Genomic DNA, 20,216 nt, shown 5'->3' on the forward strand with positions numbered 1-20,216 from the left:
TTGGGTGTTTCTGTTGTTTGTATGTATGAGGTTTTCTTTATTTCAGTGGCTACAGAATTAATTGAGTTTATCCAAATCTAATGTTTTTCTGCTGTCTTGTACCTTTTGTTACAGTATTTGGTAGGAAGAGACCAGTGTTTTCTGTCAACAGTCTGTAAAGATGCGGGATTTTGGCGTTTAGACTCCGTATACTGTGTGTACCTATACAATGTGAGCTTGAAGGGCTGCGGGGTTCAGAAGGCTTGGGGCTGATGCTTACTCGAACCAGGGTGAGTTAACACAGTGGATACAAGAAAATGAAGGCATTACTTTTTAAACTTGTGCAGTAATGTTCTTGTTGATTCAAAAATGAAAATATTCCCAAGTGGCCTGATTTCAAACAGCACTACACTATTATGTTTGGCATGGCGTAGCACTCTACCTGGTAATAGTTTACACTATGTTTTGTAACTGGTTTCTGTCTAGCAACCACAGCTGAATTACACAGTAAAATACATTATTGTTCCTTATGGAAGATGCATCTGGTGATGTTCAGCTGCCAATGAGGAAAGATTAAATGTGGATGTTTTTCTTTCTTGACAACTGTCACTGGTGATGTGGAACTTCTGGGAGCTCTTTTGCTTCCCCTTATTCTGTGTGCAACATGACAGTCTGAGTTAGTGGGTAAAAGTCTCCTCCCCAGCAAGGCAGAAATAATTTGTCTGGGGGGTCCATTGGAGCTGAATCAAGTTGTATTGTTCTGTTTCTGAATCAGAAATGTTTCTGTTACATTGATTCTTACTTATTTTATTTGAACTTTGTGCATGTGGGCAGTCTGTTGCAGATCCAGTTTATGAGCTGAAGGTGATCTAAGCTTAGCCTGTTCTTACTGCAGTAGTAGAAAATGAAAATGCTGGGACGGTTAGCTTACTAGATCTCTGTAATGGTGATAATAACCTCCTAAACATTGCAGCCAGTTGCTCAAGAGCAAGGGTATTTGTTTCCTGTGCTTAACTTATCTCCAGATCTTATCTTCACTGTCCTTGAGAGTCCACAGGGTGCAATAGCCACATGGAATCTCTCCCTCTCCATTTGGAGATACAGAAGTGGTGATACTGGCCTGCGTTTAATCTGAACAAGAAGTCCAGAAATCACTTCTGCATACAAATTTATTTTCAGTCTTTTAATGTTTGCATTTTAATTATTTGGGTTTTTTAAGAGTGTTATAAGAAACATGACAGGCTTAATGCTGTAAAGGTCAGTGGCGTTGTGTGCATAACTAAGAGTTTTTCACCTAAGCAAGGGTTGAGTCATCGGCCTCAACTTCACTGAGGTGGAGAAGCTCTCCTATGTTAGTTTAGCACCCTTCAGTTATGTATAATGGACTGGAACTTGTTTATAGAGTTTTTTAATGTTTTAGAAATTATGTTACACTTTACATGGTAATTATAATGTAACTATATAATTATTTTAAAATAATTATGTATTTATCTTAAGTTAGCTTTAGAATAAACTATTTTTGTCCATTCTACTGAATGTGACTTAATGTAATTAGTCTGTGCTGAGTTTTATTGGCTTGAGCTAGTGCTATCCTGAAAGCTTCCAATCTCACTTTTATGTAGGTTGTTATGCCTGAAGAAAAGACTAAAAAAGTTGTGGCTTGCTCTCCTTTGTGCTGGCTCTGCATTTCTGTTACCTTTCATCTTGAGATGCTGTAGTGTTTATTCTGAAACTTTTATCTTTACTATTAGCACCAAATGAAATACGGTAGCAGAATATGAAAGCAGTAAAATACAACCCCATTAGTCCAGTCAGTGAGGCATTAATGAAACACTGCAAAGTTTACCGTTTCTGATAGGCTCGTAACATGCTTTCACCCTCCTGGTTTTAAAAATGGGATGTCTGTTGAAATGAATGCAAGAGTTGATGTTAGCACTTTGGCTTGTAAAGCTTAGTCATATGCATTTATATGACCGAGTAGCAAATTATAATGCCTCTCCCCTTCCATGTTAACTTATTTGTGTTGCCTTACACTCAAAGGTGTGATGTGTGACCGTGTGCTGCAGCCTTGTTGGTGTGTGTTTCTATCTATTTGCATCTGCATAGTACCCTGGAAACTGCTTTGAGCTCACCGGAGGTGCAGATAGCAACCCCAAGGGTTCAGTTTCACAACTGAAAGTGCTTCCCCTCTCTCTGTGATTTGTTCTACAATTTCTTATCCTACCAGTTTGACAGGCATTTTTTATATTGCTCTTGAAGTACTACATACATATCTTTCCTTTTTTTCAGTCTGACTTGTTCATGTAATCCTTGAAATTTCTCGTGGTGTACTTTTCTAGGAGTCAGAATTGGCAGATGTACTCAAAAGACTTGTAGGAAGACACTCTGCTGCGGAGTTGCAGATCTAAGCAGAATTATTAGTAATGCTTCATGTCCAAAAGTGACCAGTGGCAACATCTGAATGTTCAAATTGCAGCAGGTGATAGTAAGGAAGCCTGCAGTGGTATGAGCAGAAGGGTGCCATGTTTGTCTGTAGTGTCAGGGGCAGAGGTAAAATGGAGAAGCAAAAATAAAAAAATGAATGTTGTGTGAGATGCTGCCCTAGAGAGCAGGTGCAGACTACATGGTGTGTCTGGGCAGCATCCTGTTCCCTCAGCATTGTGGGGTGTCCCTGTTACATTCTTGGTGTGACTATGTCCACTTGGCTGCATCGCAGGGAGTCTTCTGCCTTAATCTGCTCCATCTTCCTAATCGTGGAAAATTTGTGCTTGGGTCTCTTACCTTCCCTGCTTGCTTTTCACAGTGTGATCGTTGCCACCATTGCTTGCCTTGTGGGGGCCCTGCTAAGGTATGGGATACTACTCTTGACTTGGTTTCCCTAAATTCAGTTCATTGCTTTTTTACATATTTCCTAACAGAGCCAAAAGTGCCATTTAAACGTGGATCCTCAGATGAGTTAGGCTTCCTGTTTCCTTTTGTGAATCTGAGCTTTAATTTATATGCATTTGTCTACAGAGCCAAATAAAGGTGAGACTGTGTTGTGAGTCTCCAAAGTTTGTCAGTTTAAATTTTACACAGAAAATAATAACTGGCTCTTTGTCAAATTAGTCTCGTGTTCTCATCGCTGCTGGTTATTTGGGCTGATTTGATTAAAGCTGGTGGGAGGATACCTGTACATGTTGCTCTTCTGCTCTCATTTGAGTGTGTGGGGGTACTTCATGTAGTTCAGTTCCCCATTTGCAAAGTAGGGATTTACAGCATTTTCCTACCTCATTGGTTAAGAGGTATTGACTCTACACGATTGTGAAAATATACAGAGAATTGCATGATCCTGAACATTTTTTTTTTCAATCTGTTTGTCTTTCCAGGACTTGCAGAGGGCTCAGATGGCCAGAGACAAGCTATCAAGTTCATTGAATGTTCTAAAAATAATCAGACAGTTCATTTGCTTCTTCATTGCTAGTGCTGTTGGATGTGCTGTTGTTCATGTGCGTGGTTTTGGAAAGTAATGCTCACAATCGGAGGATTGATTGTTGATCCTTTAGAGCCATTAAACAGGATTTCTGGGTGCTTACCCTTGAGCACAACAAGCAGGTCTTTTGTTGGCTCATGAAAATGCAGACTGCTTAAACTGCAAGTAGCAAGTGATATTATTCTTCAGGGAGGAGGGAGGAAAAGTAATTTTTAAAAGGTATAAAAATTTATCAAAGTCTTTAGAGGACTTCAGGTGCTACGTTCACATATTTACTTGCTTTTAATGGTCCCATCAAAAACACAGTCCTCTTCCCTTTTGTTTATCCTCACACTTAGAGCATCTTCCTCTTCTGCTGCTTTGAATGTTGTGAGCTGGGTGGCTGCTGTCCTGCGGTGCCAGGTGGCAGGGTGGGCAGCACCAGTGCTCAGCAGCATTTCTGGAGGTCTTGGGAGGTTGGTGGCAGTTGCAGTGATGTGGGTACCCACGGTCAGGCGTTCAATCTGTTCCTGTGTTGTTTTTTTTTTTTAATTATTTGGGGCAGGGAGTTCCTTGCTGGAGCATTCCCACCTGCATTACAAACTTCCAGCAGCCATCCCCATTAGCTCCCTGGCAGCAAGCTTAAACACTCAAAGCAAGTATCCAAAAATATACTATTAGAAAAAAAAAAAACAAACAGTAATAGGACTAACAGCAAAAAGTACAGTGTATTTTGTTCTTTATATAATTATCAGGTGAGACGGTGTTACCTGACGTTGGCTAAATTTGGAGAATGGAAAATTTTTAACAGGATCCTTACTTAAGTGCATTGTTTCCCATCAGGAATGTCTTTCCCCTTGAAATGATCTAAAAAAAGAATTAGCATTGCTGTAGAAATGTAATGCAAGCTTTCACTGTCTATTTCAGTTTCAGTGTAGAGGTGGTTAAGCTGAGCCTGAAATTTCTATGAAATCAGCTTTGTCATCATTTGAGCTTGGACTGTACTCATGATATATGAGTAAGATGTCTGTCTCCCAGCATATAAATATTCCCCAAATATGTGCATTTTTAATAGTCTGCCCAAATCCGTCTTCATCTCTACCAGAACGGAGCTACCAGGAAACCAAGATTCATTTTAATCATATATCCTTTAATAACGTTTTAAGCAGTTAATATTATTAGAGAATACTAGGGATTTATTTATTGGAAGATACAAAAGGACAGGTAGAGGGAAAACGTGGAGTAGGTTTGCTGTTTTTTTGATAAAACTTTAAAACGTCATTGACAACCTATAAAGTAAGTGTGGCTTTTGACTGTTACGGCTGAAAGAACTACAAATTGACAAGGGCATTTCAGAAATACCAGTTTTCAGTAGCAATTACTGCAGGTTACACTGTGATCCTCCTAGCTTTCAGGCTTTTTTTTTTTTTTTTTTCCTTTAAGCCAGCTGCTTCTGTTGGGAATTTTTCATGTGCTAAACTCAGAGGTTATGAAGTCTGCAGTCCTAATAATTTTGCTTTTCCCAGTAGTACTGGAATGAAGTATTTTCAAAGCACGATTTTCAGCCTTAAATATGCCTTCCTAGAACAACACCACTGTTTTTTCTAAGAAGGTGAGTTAAATAGGTTTTAAGTCAGCAGAGTGGGACCTGATGTTAAATTATTTTATTGTGAAAGTGTTCACAATAAAAAATGTGAAAAATGTGGCTGGATATGAGATGCCTGTGTATTCTTATTTCCAAAATAAAAAGAAAAGAAACCATTTTCAACTGAATGCCTTTATGTTACTTCTGCTCTATGGATAACATTCTAGTTTTCAAAGTTCTTATCTGTTCTGAGTACAGTTATCTTTTGTGGTTGTGGTGATGTTGTTTTGGGGGTGTGTGTAATTTATTTGGGGGAGGAGGGGAGTTGTGTGTGTTTGTGCATGTGTTGTGTTTTGTTGTTGTTTTTGTTTGTTTGTTTTTTCTTTTTTTTTAATTTATTCCTCCCTCTACCTTGTTAAAGGACTTGGAGTTGCATTTAGCTGATGTGTGAAGAACAGGTTCCACACTTGCGTTTTCATTGCTGGCTTTGCTGAGCGTTGGCGAAAGCAAACAGCAAACCTTGTACTTGTTGAGCCGAGCAGCGGTTCGGTGCTGGCACCTCCTGCCGCGTCTGCGGTGAGGTCTGGGGCCTCAGCCCGACCTCCTCTCTGATCGTGTCCCTCTTTGCCGAAGCAGGGGGTGGCTGCTCTGGCACTGGGCCAGACAGGGCTGTGGGCAGGCTGGGTTTTCCCCTCCTGGCTCCCTGGGCTGTGGTGCTCCCTTCATCTGGGCTGGTGTCCCCCTGGCTGGGGACCGTAGATGATGGGAGAGGAAGGGAATGGATGGAAGGAGCACGGCACTGGCTCTTGCACGGGGTGAGGCCCTGAGGGCAGCTGTCACTTCCCTCCATTCATCCCAGCTGGTCATGTTTCAGTGAGGTGAGGGGGGCTCTCCCCACTTTAATATTAGCTCCGCGCTCTGTGGTTATTTGGTAATTCTTGGTGTCAACATGTGGCTCAACTCTGGCCTGTCAGCGCCCTTACGCACATATCCCAGAGCGTAGTGAGGGCAAAGCAGGCAAAGGGGACAGATTCCTCTTTGAACTCTTAGTAGTTTGCTGTAGAGGTTGCAGTTGTATGCTTTGAGGGGTTTATTGTAGCTTTAAATACAGTGCTAACAAAGCCACCATTTTTAATTCTCCGAAGATCCGAGCACCAGCCCCAACAGGGAAGATAAGGATGCATCAAAATTCTCAGGAAGTATGTTATATCTTCATACAGACTGGACATCTGAGCAGGACGATTTGTTTTGATGCTGTTCTTAGGCTACCGTCATGTAGGTTTCTGTTTCTGGCTGAAGACTGTGACATGCATTAACGTGCAGAGATAAAATAGTGTTCTCTTTATAAAGCCAAAGATGCCATTTACAGAGTGACCGTTATTGCAAGACTCTGCCTGCTGCATAAAGATCAGAGAGACTAGATTCTTTTTGATGCACTGGATGTATTCAAAATTAATGAGTAAGAAAAGGTGCATTTTGAAGCAGGGGACTTTAATTGCTGTGGACTCATACTCCATAAATACGGAGAGAATATTAAGGCAAGTATTTCTGATAGTCTAGCATGATGTGTTCCTGGGCTTTCCTGCTAGATTACTCTGTTTTTGCTAACATTATCTCTTTTGTTGACATCTTGCAGTTTGTAGCTTATGATCTCTTAATGGAGAGGAAAATAATGGGAACTGATTAGGTCCCAGAAGAATCTTTCTTCTTTTGCTACGAATCATAATTTGTGTGGCTTCCATGTCTTTGTTACACAGCCCATTAGACTAAAATGTTTAGTAGTAACTTCTGGTTTGAACTTTAATCTGGAATGCTGTTAAAGAACTCTTAAGAAATAAACTTATTTTGTGCATGTGCACAAGCCATTGGGGTAGGTTGAATGTGTGTTGGAGAGGGGAAGAAGATAAAACCTCCTGGCAGGAATCTTGGACAGCAATTCTGGCGTATCGTTAATTGCAGTAATTACCAAGCAGTTCTGAAATTCCCAACTCCTGGTTTCCAGGTGCATCAGTACGGCATTGTGCAGAGGCAGTGGGTTTGTGTCAAAAGCCAGTGTTACTGGCCTCTTTTTTAACTTCTGAGAAAACCTTCTCTAGTCCTGTCAGTCTCAAGGTGACTGCAGTTCATCTAGAGAACGGGGGGTCCCATTGCGCGTCTCTTTGTATGCTTGTTTGAACTTGTATATTGTTCACAACAGACAAACTGGTGTAAAGAATACAGATCACTCTTTTATTTTTTTCTTCATATTGTTTTAAAACTTCCTTATTTCTCACTATTTTATGGAATTATTATGAAGTGAACATCATGTGTCTTTCTGGTTATATTGTTTGTACTGGTTATTTCCAAAGCTTCTGTTGATCTTCCTGTCTATAAAACACATGTAACCAGGAAGATGTTTTGGTATAAACTATGTAACAGCTTGCAAAATATTTTAATCCTCCCCATGTTTTAAAACTTGGTACTTCTCTTTGGGTTACCTGCTTTGCAGTAGCTCTCTTCCTCTACTGGAGAAACTGGCCTGAGTGAATTTATTGATTTTTGTCTCGTATACTAAATGGATATCACATCGAAACCATTTACTGGTTAAAGTTTTACTTTGCTTTGTCCCTGGGTCAGTTGCATTTCCACAACCCTGTTGTTTTTTGTAGGTGTTGTTAACATGTTGATTTATGAACTTCCTGTTTTTAAATGTTATATACAGGGAACTCTGCCTGGATATGAGGTACTGAGGGGAAAAAGAGCATCGTGCTTGGCTGCTTACCTGGCCCATTTGGCTGTACATAATGGAGACCAAGGAAGAGAAGAAAGAACGAAGACAAGGCTATTTTGCTCGGTAAGGTTACAGGGTTTATTTCAATGTTGATTCAAATATGGAACTCCTCATTCTGCCTTTCTCACAAGGCTTTACGATTTTTCAAGTTTGTATAAAAATGAAACCCATGCTGCGTTATGTATCCAGAAAGTGCTTTCCTTGCTGTGTCCCTAATGTTGGAGTGCATTTTCGTTTTCCATTTGGATAGTGGAGATAACGTGAATTATAATTGTTATTTGTGACACAAAACTGTTCTTGGGTTCTCAATTGCAAATTGCACTGCATTTGAGCTTCCAGCCTTTAGTTCCTGAAGAGTGTTTATAAAAACACTAAGTGTCTAAACCTAAAGTTCATCTGATTTCAAATGAAGCACAGACTAAGTAGTATTATCTCATAGAACAAGATCAGCTAAGAAAGGGTAGTTATATGCTGATAGGTTAAGCTGCCTGGGCTGTATCATCTTTACAAATACAAGTGATGTTTTTTCAATAATTTTTATTATTTGGAATTAACGATTGGTAATTTTTAAGAAATAAGTGATGTTGATTTCCTAATATCTTGTCTTTGTTAATTTAACAAGTCTGTAATCATCTCTGAACTGCGATGTACAAGGAGAACCGAAGCTCACTTACTCTTGGGAGAGTAGGATGGGGAGGAAATCAGTATAGAAAATGTCTTTGACTCAAAGGTACTTTCTGCACCATTGAAGAGGAAAAGCGTACACTCTCTCTGCTCTGTACTAAATAACTATTATCGAAACTGCACTAAAACACTAGCCTGAGTGCATTACAGACATCTAAAGACATGCTTGTCACACCATTTAGAAGTAGTAGCATGGATAAAAGTTACAGCACTTTTTTTTTTATTGCTGTTCAGGTTGCACATAGTAGTGGCTAAAGGCTTGAGGAGGTTTTGTGGTGAAGGACCTGTGTTAATGCCAGGTAACTTGCCTTCCATTTAAAGAAATGCAATTATGTTGATGTTGACAGAAAAGAGTGGTGCAGTTTGGGATTTTGAGAAGGGTAAATAAACAATGGCACCTATAGCAGAGGAGATAGAATAAAGCAGAAGTAGCTGAAGAGATTGTACTGAGGAACAAGTAATTTCTTGTCAAGGAAGACTTAGGCTTTGAGAGAGATGTCTGAGTAAGATGCTTTAGTACTGAAGAGAATGTTTTTAGTCGTTTCCAAATTCTGTCTGCTAAACGAAATGGAAAGCCACAAGAGGCTTTCAGCAAAGTCCTTGACACTTTATTTAAATCTGTTTTGCAGCTTTCTCATGTCATCTGTGGCTATTCTCTTTTAAAAATTCACAGGGGCAGTGTGTCTTGTATGGGCAGAGAACACTAGGCAAGGGTCAAAAGGACCTGAAATTAATTTTTTGTTCTAGCACTTACCTGCTATATAACTTTGGCTAGGTCATCTGTCTCTTCCCCTTCTGGCTTGCGTCTTTTTCCTTTATGTAGGTCGCAGGCCATTAAGTGAAGTTCCCACTCTAAACAAACCCGTGTATAATTTCTACAAGAGTGTTCTTGCAGACCCTCAAGTCATATTTTAAAAGAAGCTAAAGTAGGTGAGAAGGTGGTCTGCCCACCTCACGTTCACATACATTGTCTGCATGTGCAGTCAGGGACAGAAGCGGAACTGAATTTACACGTCGTTGATTTTAATCTAGCATTTTAAGTCAAGCATGCTTCCTCTAGTAAACAGGTGTTCCGATGTGTTCCAGGTAAATGGTTTGAGTGCTTTACATCATGACCTGTGTAAATGTCATGTGAGTACCTGAAAATAACAGGCAGCTTATATTGCCTTTAGTACAAAGGGAGTTCTAACAATGTCCCTACATATTTTTTTAAACTTTTAAAAATTTCGCTTTTGACTGGGTGTAGACAGAAGTTCTCAGCTTAGGTGCCTTGATATTAGGACACCAACATAATTTCATCAAGTGCATGCTTTGATGTTGCTGTCAGTTTTGGTTGCTTTGTGGACACCTGTTCTGTCCTTAAATTTAAGCACCCAAATTTAATATGATTTGGCCCTCATATTTTGTGTGCTACTTCAAACACCCTGATTTTCCTGCCAGCTTGGGCTGATATTTGTTAAGCCAAGAGCACAATCTTAGCTGGTTCTGCAACACATGCACCCCTCTACTTCCTTTACTGTTTTTTTCCAGCCCTTACCTCTTATTTCTGTTACATTTTGTTAGTCGAAGATAATAATAGTATTTACAGAATCTACATTTATGTATAGTAAACATTCTTATGAGACAAGGACTCTCCCCCCTCCTTATCTGAATCTCGTTATTTTTGCCTGTGATCAGACGTTCATGGGAGAAGACTTTACTGCTTATCAGGGAAGAGAATGGGAAAGGGGTTAGACTTTTTGCCAGCATGAGGGAAAACTCTGCTCAATGATGAGAGGGTGGGGAAAAGGGCTCTGCTCTACCCAGGGCTGAGAAGAAGGATCCTGCTTATATTCTGGTTAGAAGGAAGAAAATTTCGATGTTAAATGCTAATGAAATAAGATGGTTTACAGCTACCTTGTGGACTATATTAATGAAAATGCACGATTGTTAACAGAAAGCTTCACTCTTTAATGCGAGGGGAAAGGTTGTTGTGGTATTAACAAGGACAGAGGCATTAACTGAAAAATGGGAGGCGGTGGCTCTTTCTCTTAATTTCCTGCTAACAGAAACTCAAGTTCTCTGTGCACAGAGCAAGGGAGTGTGTGGGCATGAACAGCGGGACAAGCAGCGGCCTTGCTGCCCTCCCGGCATCCCGAACTGTCTGAGTTCTCATCAGAAGCGGCTTTTGGCCCTCCTGGACAGCTTTTGGTAGGGGTGGTGCTCAGTGTCTGACTGGTTCTGTTAGCAATTGTGGGAAAGGTTGGCTTGAGAATCCCAAAATATTTGAAATGGTTAGCATGGTGGTAGTTATGTGCTGAAAAAACAGCTCCTGAATTGCTAGAGAGGGAGCAGGATTAACATGAAATAACTGTCTGCACCTCTGTCCCCCAAATTTAGTGTTGTAAATAAGCTCATTTAAACATTTATCCTTCAAAATATTTAAAATGTATCGTAGAAGAGAGCCACCCGGACATCGTGTATTTCTACTACAGATCTTCATGGTCTGAGTGCTTCAGTCTTCCCAGGTTTCTTCCCCTCTCTGTTGCAAGTGAAGCTGAAATAAAACCCTCACCATTCATTTTTGCTTCTTACCAAATGCTCCTTTACCTGCTGTGTTTTGTGGTAAAGGGCTTATTTTTTGCCTTGGTTGGCAAGAAATGAAACAAGTAACTTTTCAAGCAAATTAGAAATCTCTACAAAACTTTTTAAAGACCAATTTAAATTCCACATGCAGGCAAGATGGTACAGCTTGTGGGAGTTTAACAGGCAAGAAGTAAAAGAGTAACATGCAAGCATAAATTTCTCTTATGCAATAGGTCCTTATTTAAGACTGCTACTCCTACTTAAAGACTATTCTGTGTAGTTAAAGTTTCTTGCCTAATTCTTCAAGCCTTGTTTTTAGGCTCTTCTGTTGATTTCTGTGTCATTAGCTCCCAAATGGACCAGTATTACTCCAGCTCTTGCAAAGAACTGTCTCCTCTTGCTGTGAAGTCTGTCCTGGTATCCAACAAGTCCAAAAATAAATGGTACAGTGTGTTATAGATGTACAATGGCACATCTATGTGTATTGGGTCCTTGACTCTAATGTGGCATTATGTGCTTTTTATTGTGATTGTGCCCTCGAACCCTGGTACCATTTCCCTCTGCTTGTACTCCCTTTATCTTCCCTATCTCCTTACAGAATGGAGAACCTCTTGGTTTTCCCCTGCCCATATCGTAGGGTCAAGTTCAGAGGTGTGTTACCTTGTGAAATGAATAGCTATTAAAATTTTAATTTAAAATGAGCGACATATGTCAAATGTAAAGAATTGCCTTGGATATAAGTTGGTAGGCTGGAACACTGAATGTACAGCTTGAAACTGGAATTGCTTTGCATGCGCTATTGTGTGATACTTGACATATTTAGACAAGAAGGTCTAGGAGATGAGAAATCATAAGGGAAGAGTTTTGAGTAGTTTTCTGAAGGAATGACAAAAGGGGCTCTTTTAGTTTCAAGTTTTCTGTCTCTCTTAACGTTCCTGACTGTGAGTTACTCAGCATTTTCCATGCTTTATATGATCTGTCTATGGTCTATGTCAAGTAGCTCTCTACTACTTTGTTAACAGAAAACAACAAATAAGTAGTGCTTTATTTGAAAAAAAATGTTACTTTTCAACAGACGACAGAGATGCTTACATTAGTTTTGTTAATAGTTATGAGTCCAACTTGTGATGACCTTAATCTGAAGAGTGCTGTATAGAGACGAACCATAAAACTGATACTTGTATTGAATGGGGTTTTTTAATAGTTTCCAGGGAATTACAAATTTTAGTTCTCAGTCTCTTTTTTTTGGTTACCACTGAGAGCCAGATTTCTGAAGTCAAGGATGAAGTGCTTGTATTAGGGAAAATATTCTCACTGGGATTTGCGTGCTTTTGTGTTTACTGAATTTACATTGGTCTTGTTACCATCATTCTTTCGAAGAAAAACTACATAAATGTCTGGGACATGCTTCAAAGCCCATCTGAGTAGACAGAGATTCCCTTTAGCTCCAGATTGCTAATACTCTGTCAGAACCTGAAGCCAGTTGTACAACCTGATGTTCACCTCGTGGTGCCTTATGGTGTGAGTATTTAAGGGAAATAAAGGAATTCATGGCATGTTTCAATTTAATTTAGATGCTTGGCTTAGATAGCTAAATTTATATTCATACAGATTAAGATTTGTACATGAAAACCAAGATTTAAAAAAAGTTATATAGAGACTGTTTAGTACAGTTATCATTTACTTGTTAGCAGGCTCTAATTGACAGCTTTTTTTCTTCTCCTAATTAATACCTAAAACTAAGTAAAACAAATCATGCAACAAATGCTATACAATATTCTAATCACATTGGTTGTTTGTGGCCTAACCTTAACTTTCCTATTAAACAATCACAACCCATGACAGCAGGAATCATTAATGCATCGGTGCTGAGGTGTAAACAGCCAGAGTCTGGAAAGCTTAGCTGGAGAAGGAGACATCGGTACTTGTCATATTGTTACCGTCTTTCCCTGGTCCTTGCTCGTGGCTGCTGTTGGAGGCAGGATATTGGCTTGCACGGACCCTTGGTCTGACGTGCTGTGGTCACTCCTTTGGTCAGTCTTCTGCATTTTATAAACTCACAGGTTTATAAACTTCTAACTGGGAATTTCTCTGGCTTTGTTCTGTTTTATTCCTGTATTCAGTATTTGTACAGTTCTTGTTTTTCATTCCTGTGGCTGTTAAGACATAGGAAGACAATGACATGAGAAAAATGGGAATAAACATAATAATGGGAAATAATGAGAAAAATGAGAATAAAGAGGGAATGTGTGGAAAGAGAGGATATCAGTGGTGGCAGGAAGGAGGGAAACCCAGATAAGGAATATTATGCATAAACATACTTTCTTGAGGGCATCTGCTATATGTGAGACTTTGTCATTGGTTTTTGTATTAGATGCTTTTATTGACCAGACTCATTATATCCACACAACAGGCTTCAAATGTTGGTTGCTCCTCAGATCACTGTTTCTCCAGTCGTCTCCTTGCAATCGTTCTTGCTTTGCTGAGCCAAAGTGTTGATGTTTATTCAGGTTTCCTGTAGCACCCATAATTTATTTTTTGCTTTTAGAAGGAAAAGTTTCCACACATTGTTTTTAAAACAAACCATTGTGGAGATTTATCTTGGGTGTGAAGAATAGTCAAGCCAAGATCCTGGAGATGCTTAAACTTTTAAAAATGACTCTAGGAAATAATACATCATTTCAGTTCATCTGTATAATGGAAATTTCTTAGCTCTGCTTCCAGACATATAAACATTACCTCATAATCCTATTACTGAAACTAAAAACAGTATTGAGTTTTACTTGTATTGTTTTGACCAATAATACGTATGGCTGAGGTGGTTTGTTTTCTAAGAAAAAGCTGAAGATATCACTACAAATTTATGGCGTGCAATGGATATTATTTTCTCTGTTTTTCAGGAGTGTGTGTGTGGGATATTTGATTTGCTATGTTGGAAGCTGAGAGAAGCTGTAGAATATTTTCTGAAACATACAGTACTGTGATTTGCCTTCCAGTTACTTAAAATGGAGGGGTTTCAATGTTTTCAGCAGACTTTCTGCCTGCTGCTGTGTAGGCTAGTATTTCAGCTGTCCTTTGCAACCGTTGTGGTTTTCAGACATTAAAGAATGTCTAGAATGTCACAGACAGCAGCAGAAGGAGCATTTGAGTAGAGTTTTGGGAGGCCGATCAGGTCCTTCAGATGCTTGAGAGACACTTGCTCTTCATTGCTTATAAACTTACTGTTGTATATATTAAAAAAAATAGAAGTTTTCTTTTTGTCATTGGTGTAAACCTAGAGAATGAGAGTTGGGGGCCGGAAATTGAACCTGCTTTTTGTGGAGAGTGTTGCAATGAAGGAGGAAAGTGTGTTGAGCAGCTGCTTATCATGGGAAAGGTTTCTTCATCTCACATGGCTATTGCTTTCTGGATTTTCTGGTTTTTATATTGGCAGTCCTGTAATTTTGTGGGGCAGGATGAGAGTCAGCAGAAGAGCATGAATTATCGTTGTCTACTTAGCCTGTGAATCACAGAATTATTCCCAATGTGATTGCTTCTTCTGTGAAGCATAAATAAGACAGTGGTTTGTGCAGTCTCAGTTCTTTCCAGTGCTTTCATCCTCAAGAGTACTAGAGTCATTTAGGATTGAAGAAGAATTTTGTTATTGGATAAGAGAGTTAGTGAAAGTATATAAGGGGGCCCCGAGGCTTTCTTCAGAGCTTCTCAAAGTTTTCCAGTAGAAGAATGCTATTTATGGAGATAAAAAGCTTGCGTAAGATGGGAAGCATGGTTAATCTCCTCACCCGTTCACTTCCCTCTGCATGTGAAGTGAGACTGGGTAACAGTGTGGGCTCTGTATAAAGAGGCTTTTTTTTAGGAAAGAGAAGAAAGGGAGAGTTTCACAATGTTCTTGATATCTTTGAGGGCTATATCACAGAATATATAGACAAGAGAGTTTCTGTTTATTTAATCTTCAAACATGCTGTCTCATACCAGCAATTTCAGAATTTTGACTAATCACCTTGCAAGATACGTATACGTCTGGCTTGTTCGGCAGCAAGCATACAATGACCTTATATTTGCTTTTCCTAAAGGGACATTTGGATATCTCGTATCAGCCTTTAAAAAGAAATTGAAAAAAAAAAAAAAAGAAAAAGAAAAAGAAACTTATTTAGTCTCCTTTTTAGAACATAGTTACACGATAGGCTTTTTGATGTAGGGGTCTGTGCAGTTTTGATAAGAGTTGCTATTAACATAGTCATAATGTATGTTGTCTTCCTCCCCTTCCCCGTGGCCCTCAGGCGTGTGTGCTGGGCACGAGGGCTGTGCTGGAGGCTCCTGCTGGGCTGCGCCATTCACCTTTTCGCTCTTGGAGGGATTTAAAGATGTTCGCATCTTAAAGGCTATTGAATTTGAGGGCTTCAAAAGATGGCTTCCTGGATAGGTGAGATACAGACTTTTTACTGTTGTCTGTAGGAAACTGATATAATAACCTTTTAAAATCACACTGTGTTTCTGTAGTGTCAGCAGGTATGGGCTTGTCTCTTCAGCCTCCCAGTTGTGTTTCCTCTTCTGCTCTTAGGACCTACTACGTAAAATTCTGCTTCATCCCAGTGGACTGTTTTACAACTACGCCTAGCTTAAACCCTGGTGCAAATTTAGCATTATTACTTGGCAAATGTGTGGTTCTGCTGTCAATTTAAAGCAATGCTGTGTAAGATGCTACCGAAAGAGGTGGTCCCACTCAGCCTTCTGGTTTTGCCACATCTCTTACGGATGGCAGAGCTTCTGCTATCAAGGAGCTGCTGTGGCCTGAGAGCCAGTTCCAGAAGCAGCCACAGTTGTGTTTAAGTGGCATGGAGGCACACACCTAAGGAAATGCTTAATTGTACTGACTTTTTGGTGGTGCTGTTAATCATCTCTTGTTCATGCTCTGGGAGGTCCCAGCTGTTCTCCCACCTTGAGGCAGCAGCGCCGGTCAGCTCTCCTGTGCTTTGTACCACATCATGGTAGGGAGTGGGGTGTACAGTGTTTTGGGAAGGAGAAGAGTCAGCATCGTGAGATGTGTTAGAGTTTGCTGGACTGAAGTAAACCCAGGTTGATCAGAAGCTGGGCATGTGCCTTCATGGAAGGGTGCTGGTGTTTCTGGCCCACAGATGAAGCTGCCTGCCTTGTATCTGCTGCCGTGATTCAAGACTTGCCTGTTTGTTTCTGGCATGTGCCATGCTACATTGGATTGTTGGTTTGGCTGGTGGGATGGCCTGTTTCTGGTATTGGTGCTGCACGTTCAAAGGGAAAGATATGAATGATACCTGCAGAATGTGCATTTGGAGAGGGGCAGTATTTCCCCTCTGACTGAGGAGTTGCAAAGCATTATGTAGCTATTATAACTAAGGGAATTCTGTTGATAAGAGAAGAAACGCTGTGGATCCCGCATGGGGACACTGGATGATTGTCGGCTTGCACTGTATTTGAACAATTAGTTGCACGTGCTGTAGTTTCTGCCGCCTTCCCTGGGGCTTTGCACAGGATAAGAGGCTGTGTGGGTATTCCTGACAGCGTTAGGTTCCCTGTGGTGCCAGGCTGGTAAGATGTTGTGCCCTCAGCATTAATGCAGCTTCCAGACTGGGTTTGGACAGGATTTCTCCTGTCCTTACCCTGCTCCTGCCAATCTGATTAGGGGAGGCTGGGTTGTAAGTGTAGATTTGTGGTGTTTTATTTCTGTCCTACTCTGTAGTCTAGGCAGGAAGTGTTTCCTAGGACCATCTGAAATGTAAGCTTGTATGATAGCTATGCTTTCTTATGCTATTCCACTGAGGTCTGTGGGATTTGTCCTATTGATTTGTGTGAGAGAAAATCCCAAGGAGAGCAGCAGAGCTGGTTAGGAATTTGGGGAGGAGGGAGAGAATTGTCCTTATGCTGGAAAGCCTTTGTAATGTAAATGAGCCATAAATCAGCTCTCTCCTTCTCTTAGTGCACTGAGTATTTTCCTGTCAGACAACAGTCTCTGGCACAGAAAACTTATCTTTGTATAACACTTAATATACTGATAATAACTCTAATGTTTTACTACTGTTTTTCTGGAGTGGCTGTTTTTATTTCAGTAGACGTAAACTTAACATCTAGCCAATCAGAAGTAAACTTAGTTTAAATTATATTTTATGTTTTTGACATAACATTGCATTTCTGTCAGCTGCTGGATTTTTGCTTTCAGTAATGCTTCCATAAATATATGCCTTCAAGGTGTTAATCACATGTTTCAATCAGACTGTCTTTAAAAATCAAATCTCCTTAAGCAGAAGATTTATCCTTATGTTCACTATCTGCATTAAAAAGATGATGCCCCTCTTTCCACCTGGATCACAGCAGGTGCTGTGTGTAGCAGTTCTGCTTGCCTGAGGCTGAGAAGGGTTTTTTGTTACTATAGAAGTGTTTTGCGTTACAAATGCTGCCAAAAAACCTTTCTGGAACTCCCATAGAGTGTCTTAAAACTGCAGCATATGACTCTGGTCCCATGAACTGATGCATTTGAGCAATTTTACGCGTATGAAGAATCATACTGTTGGCTTTAACAGGATGGTGACAGCAGCTAGCAGAACAGAGCTGTAGCAAGGGTGGTGGGAGCAGGTCCAAGGCACGGCTGCTGTGGGGTGAAACACTGGGGCAGCCAGAGGAGAGGAGGCCAGCAGCTCCCCATACACGTAGCAGGGGTAGGACCAGCGTGCTAGGATGCTTCCCTTCCCAGCCCAGAAGGGAATGGGCAGAGGGGAACGGGGTGTCGCAGAGCACCTGCCTTATCTGGCCCCAGCCGACCGGGTTTGCCCGGAGGCTGTTGTCCTTGGACGCAGCAGGGCACTGAAGATATCTGGTGGCTTCTCCCCACCACCCTCCTGCTCTGCTTCTGCAGGGGGGGCGAGGCAGCGCTTGGCCTCTGTGCGTGTGGGTGCTGCCAGGAGCCCGGCCGCTCAGTGCTAAGCAGAGGAGCTGCCTCGTGAGATCAAATTCAGGAGCATCGAAACTTTCTGGTTTCCTCAGCTTATTATTCTAGTTCGGTATCTGCCTGAAGTGTGGTGAGACCTGGACTCACAGAGTCTAGAGAATGCGGAGATGGAGCAGAACTTCTTGCGTTCTTCTGTCGCCCCGTCGTGCTGATGGAGGGCAAGATTTACTTTTTGCCGTTGTCTTTCCCCTGCAGTAATATCTGCTTCTTCCAACTGTAAACATATTAATCACATGTTAAAACTTTCAGCTGAAGAGTAAGTGAAAAAATCCAAACTATTTGTCAGTCAAAAATAAAAGCATAAGTGATATTTGATATAAAAACCACAGAGAAATTTTAAGATGCGGTAATTAACACACACTTTGTCTCTTGCAAGTGTAAGCGTAATGGAGGACCTGCTACCCTAGTATAATGGGAAGGCTACTGAAGAATATCAGACCATGCCAAATACTCATTTTAGCATACGGTATATGCGTATCAGAAGTTGCATTGGTACATGCCTGCCATGTGACTATCCCATGTAGACAAGCCCTGCCCTGTCTTGTCATCTTTATGGTTAATGATCTTTTAACTACAGTATTCAAAATGTAATGCCATATTATTTTGTACAGAAGCATTGATGTGAACACTTCCTCTGGGTGGAGGGCAATTATCATTCTCAGTTATGAAATACCCACTGTATGAGACAATATCAGTTATTATTCCAAACACTGAAGATTCCTCTTTTTCCCATCCATTGTCAGCATTGCTGGGTATTTCTTAGAACTTTAATCCATGTAACAGGATCTTCAGGACACTTGGGCATTTCCTTTTCTGTGGTGTCAGCTAATGGGAACTCTATTCAGGAAGCCAATTAAACTGCTCAGCATGCAAAATAGGTTTCAAGTTGTTTGGGGACAATGAATGCAAACACAGAACTGAGACATGAGGTGGGTTGGTTGAGATTTGGTTTTAACATATACTCTGAAATACTTTAAATAGAACCTTTCTCCGCTTGTGTCACAGTGCTTCTTGCTGTGAATTTGTTCCTGAACAGATGGGTTTGCAACCTGTTTGTAAGCATGTGCACAACATGAGCTCCAGATGTGATTAACAGAATCCCTGAGAAATACATGGTGGCATTTGGATAATTCTTGTGTCATCATGAATGTTAGTGTATAAAACCATTAGTTTGGCTTCTGTTTTAGTGGTGGTGTGTGTGCTGTGGGGTTTTTTTTGTTTTTTTTTTTTTTCCTTTCATCCTGGTCTTCTCTATTAATAATAAGAAAATAAGAAGTTGTATATTTTTTGTGGTTTTTTTTTTTTTTAAAAACTACTGCTGTTTACTTCTGTATTAAATCTGTAGTTTTATGCTGTACAGAATGCCGCAGTGATGCAGAGAGCCTTGATATTTAAATGTTAATTTTCAAAGTAACTTTTTAAATAAAAGCAAAAGCTAATGCAGACAGATACTCTAAACCTTTGTCCCCTCCCTCTCTAAGATATCCGTTTTAGTGGTCATTCAAATAAATAATTGAATTTTTTACTTACTTTGATCATTGACTTCTTGACCATGGTTACTTTTGGATCCCCCTGACCTTGCTGGTCAGCAAAGTCAGCCAGGTGACTTCGCTTACCGAGTTGAGTCAGCTTATTCAGAATTAAGGTCCTCTTTATGAAGAAAACAATGATTTCTTCTCTTCCATGCTGGCCACTGGAGAAGCAAAGTCACTGTTCCCTTGCTTTTTGCAGCAGGGGAAGTTTCCTGTCTCCCAGCCCTCGCAGCTCAAACCCTTATGAAAATTTCCCATCATCAAAGCGCCTTTTCTGGGTAAGTGGGAAGAAGCTGCCACAACCACTTCGGTGCTGCATGGCCTGTGTCTGGCTTGGCTTTCTGGCTTCCCATTTTTGCTGATCTTAGCCTAATGTTACAGGGAACAAATGAGGCTGTAGCTTGACAAGCCCTTCAGTCTGGGCAAAGTGCCTTAGAACCAGCAGTGCTGGAGGAGGAGCAGCCTTGTCTCTTCCTTTGGCCTTCTCCTTATGTGTTGAAACAGATGTTAGCACATCCAAGTGGGATCTAATGGGGGAGTGGTCTGATTTTGCAAAATTAATTTATGTATTGGGACTTTTGCTGGGTTATCTTTAACGTAGATAACTTCACAGATCTGGTCCTTATGGGGCTGCAACAAGGACTTGTATGTGAGAATGGGGACAACTGCTG

At 40.6% G+C, this 20,216-nt stretch overlaps 1 protein-coding gene across 4 annotated transcripts in view; it reads left to right on the forward strand.

Annotated features, from left to right (window-relative positions):
* Window positions 1–20,216, forward strand: part of NCOA7 (nuclear receptor coactivator 7) — a 95,663-nt gene that overhangs the window by 19,285 nt on the left and 56,162 nt on the right. For all 4 annotated transcript variants that reach the window (XM_065631614.1, XM_065631618.1, XM_065631615.1 and 1 more), the window contains one exon: window positions 7,717–7,848. In XM_065631614.1, the coding sequence (XP_065487686.1) occupies window positions 7,799–7,848 (50 nt within the window). In that variant the 5' untranslated portion in view covers window positions 7,717–7,798. The remainder of the gene's footprint in view (window positions 1–7,716; window positions 7,849–20,216) is intronic.

Source organism: Caloenas nicobarica, chromosome 3 (assembly GCF_036013445.1).
Source record: "Caloenas nicobarica isolate bCalNic1 chromosome 3, bCalNic1.hap1, whole genome shotgun sequence".
NCBI classification, from domain to species: Eukaryota; Metazoa; Chordata; class Aves; order Columbiformes; family Columbidae; genus Caloenas; species Caloenas nicobarica.